Below are 15,317 nucleotides of genomic sequence, written 5' to 3' on the forward strand. Positions count from 1 at the left end.
AAAAAAAAACTTTTTTTTCACTGGATGGGTCCAATAGCAGAATGCAGATAACAAAGGACAATGAAGATAGATCAATAGTAATCATCCAAACTAAAGAACAAAGAGAAAAGACTGGAAAAATGAACAACAGTTTCCAGACTTTAGGACAGTATCAAAAAAGCCTAGCGTTAGAATTCTACAAAACTATCACTAAAACAAAGAAATGAAGTTAACAAGGTGCACAGCTCAAGGTTAATATGCAATATCAATTGTATTCTTTTATTCCACCAGCAATTGGAAAATAAAATTTACAAAATTTCTTACAGTATCACCAAAAATCATAAAATACATAGGAATAAATCTAGCAAAAGATGACTAAGACCTCTACACTAAAAACTATAAAACATTGCTGAAGAAAATTAAAGAAGACCTAAATAAGTGGAAAGATATAGCATACTCATGGATTAAAAACTCATTATTTTTAAAATGGCAGTATCTCTAGTACAAACTATATTCCATGTGATAACAATAAAATTTCAGCAGGTTTTTGTTTTGTTTTGTAGAAGTTGACAATCTGATTCCAAAATTTATATGATAAGGCAAAAGATCTAGACTAATCAAAGGAATTAAGAAGGAGAAAGAGGAGGGGCACCTGGGTGGCTCAGTCAGTTAAGCATTTGACTTCAGCTCAGGTCATGATCTCTGGGTCCTAGGATCTGCCCACAAGCCCTGCTCAGCAGGGAATCTGCTTCCCCTCATCTTCTCCCTCCTGCCCCTCTCCCTACTCATGCTCTCTGTCTCTGTCTCTCTCTCTGTCAAATAAATAAATAAAATCTTTAAAAAAAGAGAGAGAGAGAAAGAGAAAAACAAAGTTGGAAGACTTGCCCTACCTGATTTCAATACCATAAAGCTACAAAAATCAAGACAGTTCGGTATTGGCTAAAAAAAATAGGCATATAGATAAATGAATCAACAGAATCCAGAAATAGATACATACATGTGTCAAGTGTGTGTGTGTGTGTGTGTGTGTGTATACAATGGTGCCAATTCAGAAGGGAAAATCATTTCAACAAATAGTTATAGACCAACTGAATATCTGTGTGCAAAAATTAAACGTCTATTCTTACTTCACATCACACACAAAAATTAATTCAAAAGGTCATTGGCCTATATGTAAACCTAAAATCATAAGACTTCTAGAAGAAAACACAGAAAAAAGTCTTTACAACTTTGGATTAAGCAAGGTTTCTTAGATGGGACACCAAAACCCAAACCATAAAAGAAAAAATAAAGAATTGGACTTGATACAAATTAAAACTTTTGTTTTTCATAAGGCACCATTAAGAAAGTGAAAAGGCAAGGGGTGCCTGGCTCAGTTGGTTAAGTGTCTGACTCTTGGTTTCAGCTCAAGTTGTGATCTCATTCACGGATGGTGAGATCGAGTCTGCACTGAACTCGATCTCAAGGCAGATCTCTCCCTCTGCCCCTCCCCTGACAGTCGCGTGTACATGCTCTCTCAAATAAATAAATAAATCTTTTAAAAAGAAAAAAGAAAGTGAAAAGTCAAGCCACAGACTGGGAGAAAATATTGACAACATATATCAAAGGACTTTTACATAGTATTTATAAACTCTTACAACTCAATAATATGAAGCCCAACAACCCAATTTTTTAAATGGACCAACTATTTGAGCAGACAACTAATCAAAGAAAATATACAGATGGCCAATAAGCACATGAAAAAGATAATCAACATCATTAGTTATCAGGGAAATTCAAATTAAAACCACAATGAGATATCATTACATATCCATTAGAGTGGCTAAAATGAAAAAGACTGAGAGCATGCCAAATGATAGCAAGGGTACGGAGTAGCCAAAATTCTCATACATTCCTGGTAGGAATGTAAAACGGTATAATTAGTTTGGAAAATATTTTTGTAATTTCTTAAAAAGTTAAACATATACCTACCACAAGACCAAGACCAAGGCATTCCACTCCTAGGCATCTAGCTATAAGAAAAAAAGACATCTGTCCCCACAAAGACCTGTACATGAATGTTCTTCACAGCTTTATTTATAATAGCCCCAAACTGGAAATAACCCAAATGTCCATCACAAGTAAATAGGATAAACAAAGTGTCATATATCTACACAAAGGAATACAACCCAGTAATAAAAAAGGAATGAACTTATTGAGACAGGACATAGCATGTTAGAATCTAAAAATCATGATGTGGAATGAAAAATTCGGGCAAAAAAGTAAAATACAAAGTAATCTATACTGACAGGAAGCTACTCAGTGGTTGCCTGGGGGAAAGTGGAGAGAGAGATGGATTACAAAAGGTATCAAAGAAACTTTTGAGAATGATGGAAATGTTTGTTATATTGATTGTGGGGTTTACATGGGTATATACATATGTCAAAACTGTTCACCTTGTGCAGTTCAAATATGTGCATTTTAGTGGACTTCAATTGCATCTCAAATAATATCAAAAATAAGAGAGGGAAGGGAGAATCCAACTTATCGACAAAGGCAACAAGCAGTTCTATGCTTCCAGGCATATGGTGAACTGGATAACCTAATTGTCTCACTTTTATAAAACAGAAATGGTAAGTAAACTATTAACAAACATCCTCTTAAGTGTGTTTTGACTTCATTAGAAAGAAAGACACACAACTTTGGTCTACCCTTAAAGAGTAGGGGGAGAGATTGCTGGTCCCTTAAGCAAGGGGCCTTGTTTTAGACAGGCACTCACGGACAAGAACTTGGCTTGCATTTGGGACTGAAGGTAGGATTTAGGACTGAGACTTCCCCAAATTCCTGAAGCAGTGAGAGGCTACACCCTCAGTAAAAGGTTGGTCCAAGAAAACATTCCACTTGCTAGCCCAGGAAAAAATAAGGAAGCTCTCCTGCCTTGGGAAAGGTCTCCTCTGAGATTGAGGCCCACATCAGGCTCCCTGCTCAGTGGGGAGTCTGCTTCTCCCCCTGCAGCTCCCTCTGCTTGTGCTCTCTCTCTCTCTGATAAACAAGTAAAAAATTTTTTAAAGACATATGAATAGTAAAAGACTAACAACATTTTGAAGAACTGAGTTATCTGAGAGTTCTTGCTAAAAGATGTCTTACTTAAAAAAAGAAAAAAGATGTCTTACCTTTATAAGCCATGGGGAAATCACTTGCTATATTCCAAAGTTAAAAGCCTTCTCAGACATAAGAGGTATATAGAGTATAGGAAAAGAAAATTTCCAAGACAAAACTTAAAAAATGGTTAAAGAATTTTTGTTGCATTGAAATTTAGCATCTGAAAAACTCATCATAATTGAGTACATTTCATAGTAAATATGAGACTGGGCTGATTCTAGTTTCAACAAAATTTGTCCTCCCATTGGCCAAATTTGGGACATGTTGAGCATCAAAAACAAACAATAACCATGATTATAAGATATCAAATGAACAAAAATCCATGAGTCCATTGTGATATTCAAAAAAGAAAAAGGGGTATTATTAACAATAGCCAAACTATGGAGAGAGCCCAAATGTCCAAAGACTAATGAATAAATTAAGATATGGTATATATACATACACAATGGGATATTACTCAAGTAATATTATTTGAATATTGCTCAAAAAAATCTTGCCATTTGCAACAACGTGGATGAAGCTAGAGTGTATTATGCTAAGTGTAATAAGTCAGAGAAAGACAAATACCATATGATCTCCCTCATTTGTGGAATTTAAGAAGTAAAACAGCTGAACATATGGGTGGGGGAAAAGAAAAAAAGGAGAGGGAAACAAACCATAAGAGACTCTTAAAAGAGAGAGAGAGACTCAATATAAGAGAACAAACTGAGGGTTGATGGAGGGAGGTGGGTGGGGGATGGGCTAGGTGGGTAATGGGTATTAAAGGGGACACTTGTGATGAGCACTGGGTGTTGTATGTGATGAATCACTGAATTCTACTCCAGAAACCAATATTGCACTGTATGTTAACAAACTAAAATTTAAATTAAAAAAAGAAAAAGGGAAAAAAAATAGGGAAAGCCCTTTTTTTTGTAGAATGTATAAGGGAAGATATTTAGAAAACCACCACTTTGAATCCCCAAGGCAATAACTGGTTCATGCAAGGATCAGCAATGTAAGCTAAAGCCATTAAGCAGAAGGTTGTGAAGAATATCCACATAATATTGAAGAATCACCCACAAATAATAACCATTTGCAAAGAGAAAAAAACCTTTATAAGGGATAAATCTCTGCTCACCCACTTAACCAAGGAATCACTCTTAAATTCAGTAACAGTAGGGCAACCTGATATTATGTTTCTTAATGTGAAGCAATAAAGACACACAAGATCACTAGTGAAATCTTCTTGCCAAGAATGTTTAACCTGAATCCAATCAAGCCTTACACGGTTTACAGGAAATAGAAAGACTAGGCATTAAAAGACAGCATAAGGAAACAACCAAATCCAGAATGTGGGCCCTTCTATGACTTTAAAAACCCAATGTCATTTTTAAGAAATGTAGGGAGACTATTCTAAACTAAAAAGACAAAAGATCTACAACCAAATGCCACATACTGACTGAAACCTGGCAAGGAAAAGGGAGGAAAACTGCTGTTAAAAATTCTGAAACCAATTGGAAAATCTGAATAGAGATTAAATATTTGATGATATTCAGAATTGTCCGTTTTCCTTAGGTGTGATCATGATGTTGCAGTTATATATACAAGAATTTCCTTGTTCTTGGGAAATACATGCTTAAGTTTTTAGAGATGAAATACCATGATGCCTGAAATTTACTTTAAGAGTACAGCAATGTGGTGGAGAGAGGGAAGATTGCCAAAATCTGTCTTTAACCTTCAAAACCAGCAATATGGCTTAACCTAATACATACGTAAAGAGAGTTAAAGCAAGTGTTAGCAATTGTTAGCAATTGTTAAAGCTGGGTGTTGGCTATACAGGTGTTTACTGTTGTATCATTTCAACTTTTCCATGTCAGAAATTTTTTTATACTGAAAAGTTGGGGGAGGGGGAAGACTCTTTTCAGAAATATTTTCCCTAGAAGACACCTACCAAATTTACCTTAAATTTTAAAGAAATACCTTAACTATTCTAAAGAAGTGGTTTGCTTTTCCTCATTTGTTCACTCACCATCCAGTCGAAGCCTACAGCTAAAACCTGCTTTAATTATTGCAAATATTCTAATGCTTAGAATAGAAATCCCAAAATAATCAGCACAAGATTTAGATGTGTAGCTGGTTTTATACCCAAACAACAAACTTAACAGCAGTAAAACAAACTGTTTATTACAGCATAAAATGCGTTATATTAAATTTACACAATGATATATAAAAACACATACTGTTTATATCATACAGTAATTTAACATCCATAGAAATATCAAAACAAATACTACTCATGCACAAAACATGCATATATTGGTATAAAAAACCATTTTACACAATACTGTTTACCAAAACAACAAAAAATATTTTTTTAAAGCCCTTCCAGACAGGGTCAGTGGTCCAATCTGGACTGGATTGCACTAAAATGTTCGGGCCGATACTTAGGTGGCACAGTGCTCAGTGAGCAATTCTGGGCTTGGAGTCACACCCCAGGGTCATTCAATTAGTGAATTTCTCAGTACCCAAGGACCAAAATTTTATCACAAAGGCAAGTCCTTCCAAAAAGAAATGGTTGGATCTGCTGCAAATCAGGGAGGAGGAGAAAGGCATCAAAATGTTGGCTAATCGGCCCTAAAAGGGTTACTGTATCCAGGGCCTAGGCACCAAGTGTGGCGACAGTTTTAGTGAATCCTTTTAAGGTTGTTACCAGCCTCCCTATCCGGGTCACCAGCTCTGGATTTAGGGTCTGGTCTTCAAGTTCTGAGTCCAGTAAACCAAACAGTTGTGAGAAGAAAACAGAACGGGGGATACATCTAAGAAAGGGAGACTATATAAAAAATTACAGAAAACAATGACTGTCCATCGTACCTACTTCACACAATTGTATGTGACGCCCCTCAACAGGAAAACCCTGGTGGAGACACTTGCCCGAGAGAACCAAGAAGCAAACGTACGTCCTACATTCCATCCACCTGACCTTCGGACCAAAAGGTCCCATCCCAGTAAGACCCGAACATCGAAACCTGTGCCTTCAGAGATGCTCGGAGACTTTCCGATAAAAATCACCTGATGCCACAAAATCCATTCACTATCACCACCATTAAAAACCCAGTATTTACTCCTAGCCAGCAAAACTCTTTACCTTCCATTAAAGGCACTAGCGTCCCTACAGGATGAAGACGAGACAATTTACCTCAGGTTTACCTCAACAAAAGGAGAACATTCCGTGGATCTGTCACACACAAAAGTCAGATGCCACGTCTTCCTCCAGGAAACTAGAAAACGCCCCACCCTCCCCACCAGGGGTTCCCCTCAGACGGTCGTCATGAGCTTCAGCGAGCCGGACCGGAAGCGGAGGATTTTCTTCTTGAGGTTATGCGAAGCCTTAATTTTGACAAAGGTTTTCGTGGGGTTGCTGTGGAGGTCTGGGGCCGTGACCGCCTGGATGGGGAGGGTCTGGACAAACTGGGACCAGATCAAGCCCCCGCTTTCTTCGGAGTCGCTGGAGCTCGTGCTGTCGCCCGCAAACTCCCCCTCGCTCACGCTGGACTCGCTGTCCCCGAAGCAGTTGGTGGTGTAGTTGCTGCGCTCGTCCTCGCTGGTGTCCAGCACGGTGGAGTGGAAGAGCGACTCGCACTCGGCCGAGTACTCCGAGTCGCTGGCCACGTACGCGTAGGGGCTGGCGTAGGGCAGCGGCACGGCGGCGGGGTAGAGCCCCACGTGCTCGCGCCGGCCGCGCCGCGACCTCCGCAGGGCCTCCTCCAGGGAGACCTCGGCGGCCGAGCGCCAGCGCCGCGAGTCGCTTCGCTTGTGCTTGGGCTTGGCCGCCAGCGCCTCCCGGCCGTGGCCGTGCGCCCTGCCCCCGGCCCTGTGGCCGGCACCCGGCGGCCGGCTGGGGAGACCGGCGTCCGCCTGGCCGCCCCCGCCCTTCCTGCCCCGGGACGAGGCCTTCCTGAGTTTCTTATTTGTATCCGCGTCGTCGGGGAGCCGGCACTTCTTGCCGGCGGCGCGGTTCTTCTCCCTCACGGGGGGCAGCGCGCCGTCGGGCCCGTGGAGGGCCAGGGCGCCCCGGGGCTTGGGGGCCGAGCCCCGCAGGGCGGCCGCGGTCCGGGCGCCGGCGCCGCGGTGGGGGCGGCCGCCCGCGGCCTGCGGGCCCGGGCCCGACGGCGCCTTCGCGGGGGGCCCTTCCTCCAGGCTCTGAGAAGAGGAGCCCTCGCTCTTGAAACCCAGCGCGGGCCGCTCTTCCACGGCGAAAGCGGAAGACAGCAGCGCAGCCGGGCCAGGAAGGGGCGCTGCTGGAGGGGCCGGCGGCAGGCCGCCTTTCGGGGACAGCTTTTTCAGGGGCTGGACGACTCTGTTCTCCTGCGGCGGCGCGGGGCCCCTCCCGGGGCTCTCCTTTGGGGAGGCGGCTAGGACCTGAATGCCGTCTTTGGGGGACTCCCCTGTCACAGCGGTGGGACACCGAGCGTGTTCCTGGGAGGCGGCCTTGGCATTTTTGGGCAGATGCTTACTTGGAAGTTCGGTGGCAGCGCCTGGCGAGCAGCCCTCCGGCGGGGACAACCTCTTGCTTTCCACTTGTTCTGCCTTTGACTCTTTTGACCACGGCTTCGGTGGGGAGAATGTCCCGTTGTCCAAAGAGGGGATTCCGCCAGAGGGCAAAAGCACCTGTTTAGAATTCTTAAGGTTCCCGGGGTTGCCCTGTGAGACGCCCCCAGTCACTCTGACACAGAGGCTCCCATTCCTCAGAAGCCCTTTTGTGGGGTCAGCATTCACACTGGTTCTTGGTTTGTTGGTCCTTACAGGGTGTGTTTTTTTCTGGACCAGGCTCAGAATGTAGCCATCCATTTTCTTACTGGATGATGGATGGGGAGCAGACCACAAACTGCTTGGAGCCGGTAAGGAAGTGTCCGTCTTGATGGCGTCCAGCTCAGATCCCACACAAATGTCACCGGCATGGTTACCAAGCCTGTCCTCTTCCCTCAGAGGGTTGCCCGTCAGGCAAAGGAGAAACATTGGGCTCTGCACCGCCACGGCATGAAGAGGACTGGGATAGCGATACACATCATTCCCGTTTTTAGACACCAGATCACACTGGTACTTGGGATTCACATCTGCAATGATACCAAGGGAATTAAATTGTGATGTGGATTGGGAACGGCAAACTGCCCCCGAGGCCTGGTCTTCACAGTGGCCTTCTTTATATTCCAACCATCCTATGAGATCTGAAAGACATTTAAAGGTACACTCTGAAGAACTGAATTGGTCAGCGCCGGCTTGACGCAGGCCAATTTCTATGAAAACGAATTCAGATAGAGAATGCTAAAGAGTCCACAACTATTCCTAGAAGCTACTACACTCTTTTACATACAGTCCATACTACTGGATGAGGGAAGAAAGATTTAACAAAGAAATGTGTAGCAAGAAATGATACATCCTCAGCCGTTAAAAATACTTTTAAACTACTGAATAATATGGGGAAAATCCTTTAAAGTTTAGTGAAAATCATGATATAATACCAGACTATGATTATAATTTTATTGGCTGTATACATGCAAAGAGAAAAGTCTTAGATGAAGCACACCAAGATGCCGATGGTAGCACTGCAGTGTCGAAAGCAAGGGAGATTTACTGCATTTCCTGTTTTCTAAATTTTCAGTAAGTATGCACTGCACTTATAACTAGGAAAAAAACCATTTTTTGAATCATTCTTTCTCTGGGCTACTCTACCCTCCGTATTCTATTCCTGGTTTCCTTTTGAAATACTGCAGATAAACTGTACTTTCTGAGAGCCTTCTCATTTTCTTTTTTTTTAGACCTACTACTTAATGACATATGTTTGGTATAACTGTCAACTGGAAATTCAAAGAAACTGATCAAATTTCAATGGAGACTAACCAAATATAAATAATAATCACCTTATACTTTCAATAGTGACACTAAAAAAGAAAATATTTTTAAATAGGAAGGGATTCTTGATAAGGTTTTAAAAGATTGAGTTGTAGTATTAATGAATAAATTTTCCACATCTCAAAACTGTAGATGCCAAAATACAATGAAATCAAGCCTTCTTGCTTAATTAAATGATTTTGATGTCTTACCTTGGTGACTATTCTAAATAGCAAGTGCCTTTAATGAACTTCAGCTAAGGAAAATCAAAGTTTTTATCACTAATATATCCCGTATTATATTTACTCAAATATTAAAAACCTACTATGTGCCCAGCGCGTATGTAAATTGCTTAATTTAAGGGAAAGCTCCATGACCTTCAATGATAATTAGCAGTCCTGGGGAAAAATACATTCTGGACCCAGAAATGCTATGATTCATTTGTAAAGAAAAGATTATTATAAAGTAAAAGTGCTGTGTCCCTACCCCCTCCACCTCCACTCCTAATAAATAGCTAATTGTAAGAAATGGAAACCTTTCTACCTAATATCGTTGCCCATCCCTCTTCCTCCACTACTCTATCTTCACCCTACATTTAAGCACTGCCCTACATTTACCTACACTTTACCATTCTGTCCCTGTTCCCTACTTAGAGTTAAGGAACAAGACAGATCTCTCAGTCCCCAAGGCCCAGTACAACTGTCTCAATTATGTGAAGATGTGGCATTTGGGAGATGGGGGTCTGTCTTCAAGGAAAACCTATACCAAAGCGCCTTTGATGGGTTTTAAAGTTTCCCCCTGAAACCAGATCTGCAGAGTGAAGGGGAGCAATTGCCAATGAACTTGAGGCCTAGACACTCTAGATAACACAGATTTGTGCTTCCCCAAATGATTGCTGCTGACAGCACACAGTACAAACACAATGAAACCAGCCAGTTAGCGGCCTCAGTTGTGTGGCATTACGTGTGCATTGCTGAGATCTCGAAAATTCAGCCTTTCCACCGAAGTGGAGGACACAGACCAACCGAGAGTGCAATGACTTGTGCACCTACAGCTCCTCTCCATGTTTTCTCTGCTCTTCTGAGGAACTACAATAAAGCAGAACTACGCAAGGAGTCCCAAGTTTCAGCAACAACTCTGCCATTCAGCAAATGAGGAGCCTCTGACAAACTCTTTTTATAAAACCAAATTCCTCCTCTGTTCAGTGAGAAGGTCGAACACAGCAATTTCTGAATTCCCTGGGTGTGGTGGAAAAAACTTGGACCTGGCAGTTAGTCCCGAGCGTGAATCCTGCCTCTGCCACTCACTAGCTATATAACCTTAAACAATTAACCTAACCTCACTGGACCTCATTTTTCTGAGACATAAAATGGAGCTAACGATACCTGCATACCCTGCAGAACTACTGGGAGGATTCAAAGGAGATAAATGTATGCAGAGCATTCGGTACAGTGTGTGACATACAGTGGAAATGCAGAAACTCTTCCAATACCAACAACAGCATGACTCTCTCTGGAGGTCACTGCAAGGATAACCCAAAATGGGGAACAGTGGCACGTGGCCCAGGGGAATCTCACCCCACCCACCTGCTAGAAGAAAAGACAGCTGCCATCGTGCAAGACATTGTAGAGAACCTGGAGGGGCCACTGCTCCCTGAAGTGCCAATCAGTCTGACATATATTTAACTTAGTGTAAGTTTGAGCTTTAAATGATTAAAAGAAGAAAAAAACATCCAAAGTGGTTTTCAAGAGAAAATGCAAACAAGTTAAACTAACGGCAAAGGCTCACAAACAGAGCCCAAGATCTGTAATATTGTGACAGGATTTCTAAAGATAAGCTATCTTGCCACCATCAGCTAACTGGTCCCCAAAGAGGACTTGAATAGTGGGCATCATGGTTCTAGATCAACTATGTCATGAAATGTAACACGTTGATGAAATTCTCTGACCTTCTGTTTTTCTATCAATAGAAGGGGTTGAAGCTAGATAATCTTTAGGGGCCTTTGACCCCTTCCAATTAAAAATGTCTATCAAGGGACACCGGGGTGGCTCAGTCATTAAGCATCTGCCTTCGGCTCAGGTCATGATCCCAGGGTCCTGGGATTGAGCCCCACATCGGGCTCCCTGCTCAGCGGGAAGCCTGCTTCTCCTTCTCCCACTCCCCCTGCTTGTGTTCCCTCTCTCGCTGTCTCTCTCTCTGTCAAATAAATAAATAAAATCTTAAAAAAAAAAATGTCTATCAATGCTAAAAAGTCTTACCTGCAGATTTGGGGCAACCATCGGAGATCGTCAAGGTTGCCTCCAAGGGGCTGCAAAAGCAGGTACTGGAATGACAACTGGATAAACACTCACTGAAGACCGAGTTAGAGGAATTGGAAAGGGATCCTGAAGCCCCATCACTCAGCTCATAAAACCCTACAAATAAAAACACCATTTGGAACTAAGATCATGTCAAGCAATAGTACACATCTGTGCTTAAAAGGAAAAGGGTTAATCAACTAGGAAAGGTAGGAAAGGGAGGTTTTGGTGGGGGGGGTCAATTTTGGTTCACTGGATTTAGCATTGTGACTGTATGGTTTTATTTCAAGGGATTCTGAGGAAAAGGCAAAAAGCCCATATCTACGGATACATTTCAAAGTTACTCTCACCCTCAAATCGACTGCCCTCCTTGACCCCACCTTTAAAGATGGGCAAGGAAAGAGACTTAGATCTGTCAAAGCCTCAACTCTATCATGAATGTCTCAGAAGGAATAATTTGAAGAAAAAAACAAATCTATTTAAGGAGCCAAATGGCTTAAAAGGGGAAAAAAAAAAAAAAAAAACTTTTGAAGTGGTCTCAGGAAGTTGAAGTGTGACTAATTTTCTAGCCCAGTTCTGACTTTCTCAAGTTTCAAAGGAGGACTGCTCTTCCAGAAATTTGAATAGAAGCTTTTATTTTTAAACTCAGGGGACTCCAGTCAGATCAATCTCATTATTAAAAATTTTGTCATCTGGTTTTATTTCCCTCTCATACAACTGAATGGCAGACTGCTTTTTTTTTTTTTAATTCTCTCTGCCCTAGAAACAAACTCCATTGCCATTTGCAGGTCTGGGAATGCTAAACCCAGGGGGCTGAAGTAGAACTTGAGTGCAGAATTCTGTCCGTGTGCTCACACACTCACCTGAGCTGGGCCGACTGTCTGTCTCCAGGTGCTCTTCAGATGTCTTTTCTACATCTAGTCTCAGGTCACTTATCTGCTTGTCAAGTTCTTGCAACTGATTCAACAAACCAGCATCTCTTCTCCTCAAACAATTCTGATTAGGAAGAAACACAGAAAGGAAAAATGAACACATTTTTGGTCACAAAGAACCAGAAAGCCTGCTTAGTATTCAGATTACCATTTGAAGAGTTCACTAAATCTTCCAAAACCAAAATTTTACTGGATGACCTGAAATTTAAAAAAAAAAAAAAAAACTTCAAGAATATTTCCTATGTTTCGTTTCACTTTCTTAGATTTTGTGGTGCTATAAAGTTTCTCCATAAAAACAGGACTTGCTTTTTGTATAAACGAATATATACAAACTCGCTTTTTATAGGTAAGGATAAGAAAAGCTTTTTTTTTTTTAATTTTTTAAAAAAGATTTTATTTATTTGACAGAGAGAGCAAGAGAGGAAACATGAGCAGGGGGAGTGGGAGAGGGAGAAGCAGGCTTCGCGCTGAGCAGGGAGCCCGATGTGGGGCCCGATGTGGGGCTCGATGTGGGGCTCGATCCCAGGACCCCGGGATCATGACCCAAGCCGAAGGCAGACGCCTAAGGACTGAGCCACCCAGGCGCCCCAGAAAAGGAGGGGTTTTTTTTAACCCTCTGCATACAACCAATTTTTTACAAAACCATTCTTCACAGTAGACTCTTTAATTTGAAGTCAGGGTGTAAGATATTTCCTACAATATACTCTACTCTTACTTAGGTGAGATTTTCTGGCCGAATGTCCCACAGAGTTTTGTTTTCTATTAGTTGCTTTGTGGGGTTTAATCAGTCTTAGGGCCTTTGAAAGTGAGAAACTAATACTAATAGCCAGTGCCAAGTATAATGTGAGCTGGCAAAATCCAAAACCCTCAAGGGAAGGTCCATCAAGATTTGAATTCAACTCGGGTTTCCAAAGGTGACAGATCTGTAGTGCTAACTCACACCGCCACCTAGTGCTTCCTACTGCTGGGAAAGCAAAAGAACTAAAAAGGCATCTGGTTCAAATCATGAATGCCAAGTCTACAAATGAAAAGAGTGCCACAAACACTGACTGGACTGAAATTCTCCTGACATGCTGCCTTGCATGAGGAGAATGTGGCAACAGGAATGTGCCACTCGCAATCTTGAAACTCGTGAAGAGAAAAAGGTGCTATCGTACAAGACTGCATAAAATGTCAATGACCAGGCATAACCGGCGAGAATTGACTCAAATCCACGTTACACATGAATCTGGTCTGCTACCAAAAAAAAAAAAAAAAAAAACAGTAAAATGCCAAAAAGGTAGTGCACAAACCAAGATACATCTTTAAAAAAATAGATGCATAGGAATATTATTCCTCCTGTCTGACCTTTGATTTAAAAAGCTTGTAGACAAAACCATATATGCATTGTTTGCTAGAATGAGTTTCTTCAGGAAAAATGAACCAAAGTAAAAGCACTTTGATGCTGGAGAGAAAAAGGGAGAGAGGAGAGAGAAAAATTATCTGAAAAGAGATAACACAAGAAACCCCTTGACAAATAACCACATGGCATCACCTGTGTTCACTATTGTAGGAGGGACATTATCTAGCATGTGTCTAGTTTCAGACAGTATCACATGGTCAGAAAAAGATTTTTTCCTCTCTGTTTTCAAAACTACATTTTTGAGGTCACCATAACAAAGCTGCCGCCATTATTCTGAGGCGGGGTCAAAAGCTGTTCATCAATACATTAAGCGCCAAAGTTCTTTTTCTTCCCCATTAATGCAGATGGCACAGAATGACTGAGACACTGACGGAAATCCATTAAGATAAATGTTGCCTAAGAGCAGGTTCTCTCTCTCCCACCTCCACCACCGGTCACATACGAGAGGACGGGGCACTCTCTCCAGCCAAATTTCTATCATTTGCGTGTTTTCGCTGCCTCATACAAAGGGCTTCTATTTGAAATCAAGCAGCAGCCCAGGCAAAAGCTGGCAGGCCCAGAGCCCTGGGAGGGGCAGGGCTCCCTACGTGCGCTTCCGCGAAATCGTAAAATTCAGCCTTGGACAGTTAACCTCGCCACAAGCCCCCTCCTCGGCTTTTGTCCCCTCTCGGCGGGAGGACACGAAGCTCAGAGCTCCAAATGAAATGGTTATTTTAAAGGAGGGTTTGCAAACATTCGGGGAGAGGGCGTTGCATTCGTCCAACTAGAGAGGTTGAAGGTTACAACCAGGCGACTCCAAGAACCCCGAAGGCAGCGCCAGGAGGGGAGCGCTGCCACCCCCTCCCGGCACTCCGCGCGGGGTCGCCAGCCCCTCACCTGACACAAAGCGGGCACACGCCAGAAACGCGTGGGCGCCGGCGGCCCACGCAGCAATGGGGGTCCCGGAACCGGGACGAGTCCCCCCAGCCGGAGGCACCCTCGCGCCCACCCCCAGACCACCTGCCGAATCCCAGCCCCTGCGCAGGGACAGCCGTGCCCCTACCTCCAGGCACGACCTACCAATTGCTTCCGCAGCAGCAAGATATTCTCCTCCAAGAACTTCTCCTCCAGGCGGCTGCGTTGCGCCGCCTCCGCCGGCAGCTCCCCAGCGCGCGGCGCAGCGACTCCCGAGCCCCCGGCGCCACGCAGGGCGCCCCGAACCAGCAGCTCTTGGCGCTGGCGCAGGTACTCCAGCTCCGCCAGCCCGGCCAGCGTGGCCTCCTGCCGCTCCCGGGTGCGCTGCCGCTCCGTGTCCGCCTCGCCCTTCTCCCGCCGGCGCCCCTCGGGCTCCCCCGCGCGCTGCTCGCCCCGGGCCGGCGCCTGCGGCTCCAGCGCCCTCGCCGCCCCGGCCGCGCTCGGCTTCATGGCCCCCACCCTCGCAGCGAGCACCCGTCACCGCAGCCGGGCCGCCCGCGCGGAGGAGCGGGCGCTAGGGCTGCGGCCGACGGCTCATGCCGCCCTGAGACGGGGCACGGCGACGGGGCGACAGCCAGAGACGCTCAGGACCCGCTCGCGGCCGCGGGCTGCCGCCGTCCGCTGCCGCCGCGCGGCCCTCGCCGCGGCCCCGCAGCTGATAACGCCCTGCCCGGCGCTACGTCACGCGCGGCGGCCCGGCAAACCCCCGCCTGGCGCCCGCCTCCCCGCGCCGGCCCCTCCGCG

At 44.2% G+C, this 15,317-nt stretch overlaps 1 protein-coding gene across 2 annotated transcripts; it reads right to left on the reverse strand.

Annotated features, from left to right (window-relative positions):
• Positions 1-5,262: 5,262 nt before the first annotated feature.
• DACT1 (dishevelled binding antagonist of beta catenin 1) lies at positions 5,263-15,233 on the reverse strand. 2 transcript variants are annotated; one of them, XM_034992431.1, is made up of 4 exons: positions 14,679-15,233; positions 12,149-12,281; positions 11,247-11,402; positions 5,263-8,213 (listed from the first exon to the last, which is right to left on the reverse strand). In XM_034992431.1, the coding sequence occupies exons 1-4, from the start codon at positions 15,021-15,023 to the stop codon at positions 6,415-6,417; spliced, it is 2,433 nt and encodes an 810-aa protein (XP_034848322.1). In that variant the 5' UTR covers positions 15,024-15,233; the 3' UTR covers positions 5,263-6,414. The 2 variants fall into 2 exon arrangements, with proteins under 2 accessions (XP_034848322.1, XP_034848321.1); XM_034992430.1 differs by having other exon boundaries at positions 5,263-8,324.
• Positions 15,234-15,317: the final 84 nt, after the last annotated feature.

The sequence above is a fragment of the Mirounga leonina genome, unplaced genomic scaffold (assembly GCF_011800145.1).
Source record: "Mirounga leonina isolate KUSES-001 unplaced genomic scaffold, KU_Mleo_1.0 Mir_82, whole genome shotgun sequence".
NCBI classification, from domain to species: Eukaryota; Metazoa; Chordata; class Mammalia; order Carnivora; family Phocidae; genus Mirounga; species Mirounga leonina.

Bases quoted from the DNA above. Each gene is read 5' to 3' on its own strand.
- DACT1 (XM_034992430.1), bottom strand. From the start codon at position 15,023: ATGAAGCCGAGCGCGGCCGGGGCGGCGAGGGCGCTGGAGCCGCAGGCG. The intron at 11,403-12,148 runs GTGAGTGTGTGA...TTTTATTTGTAG, and splicing joins AGACAGTCGGCCCAGCTCAG to GGTTTTATGAGCTGAGTGAT. The intron at 8,325-11,246 runs GTAAGACTTTTT...AATGTCTTTCAG, and splicing joins TGGTTGCCCCAAATCTGCAG to ATCTCATAGGATGGTTGGAA.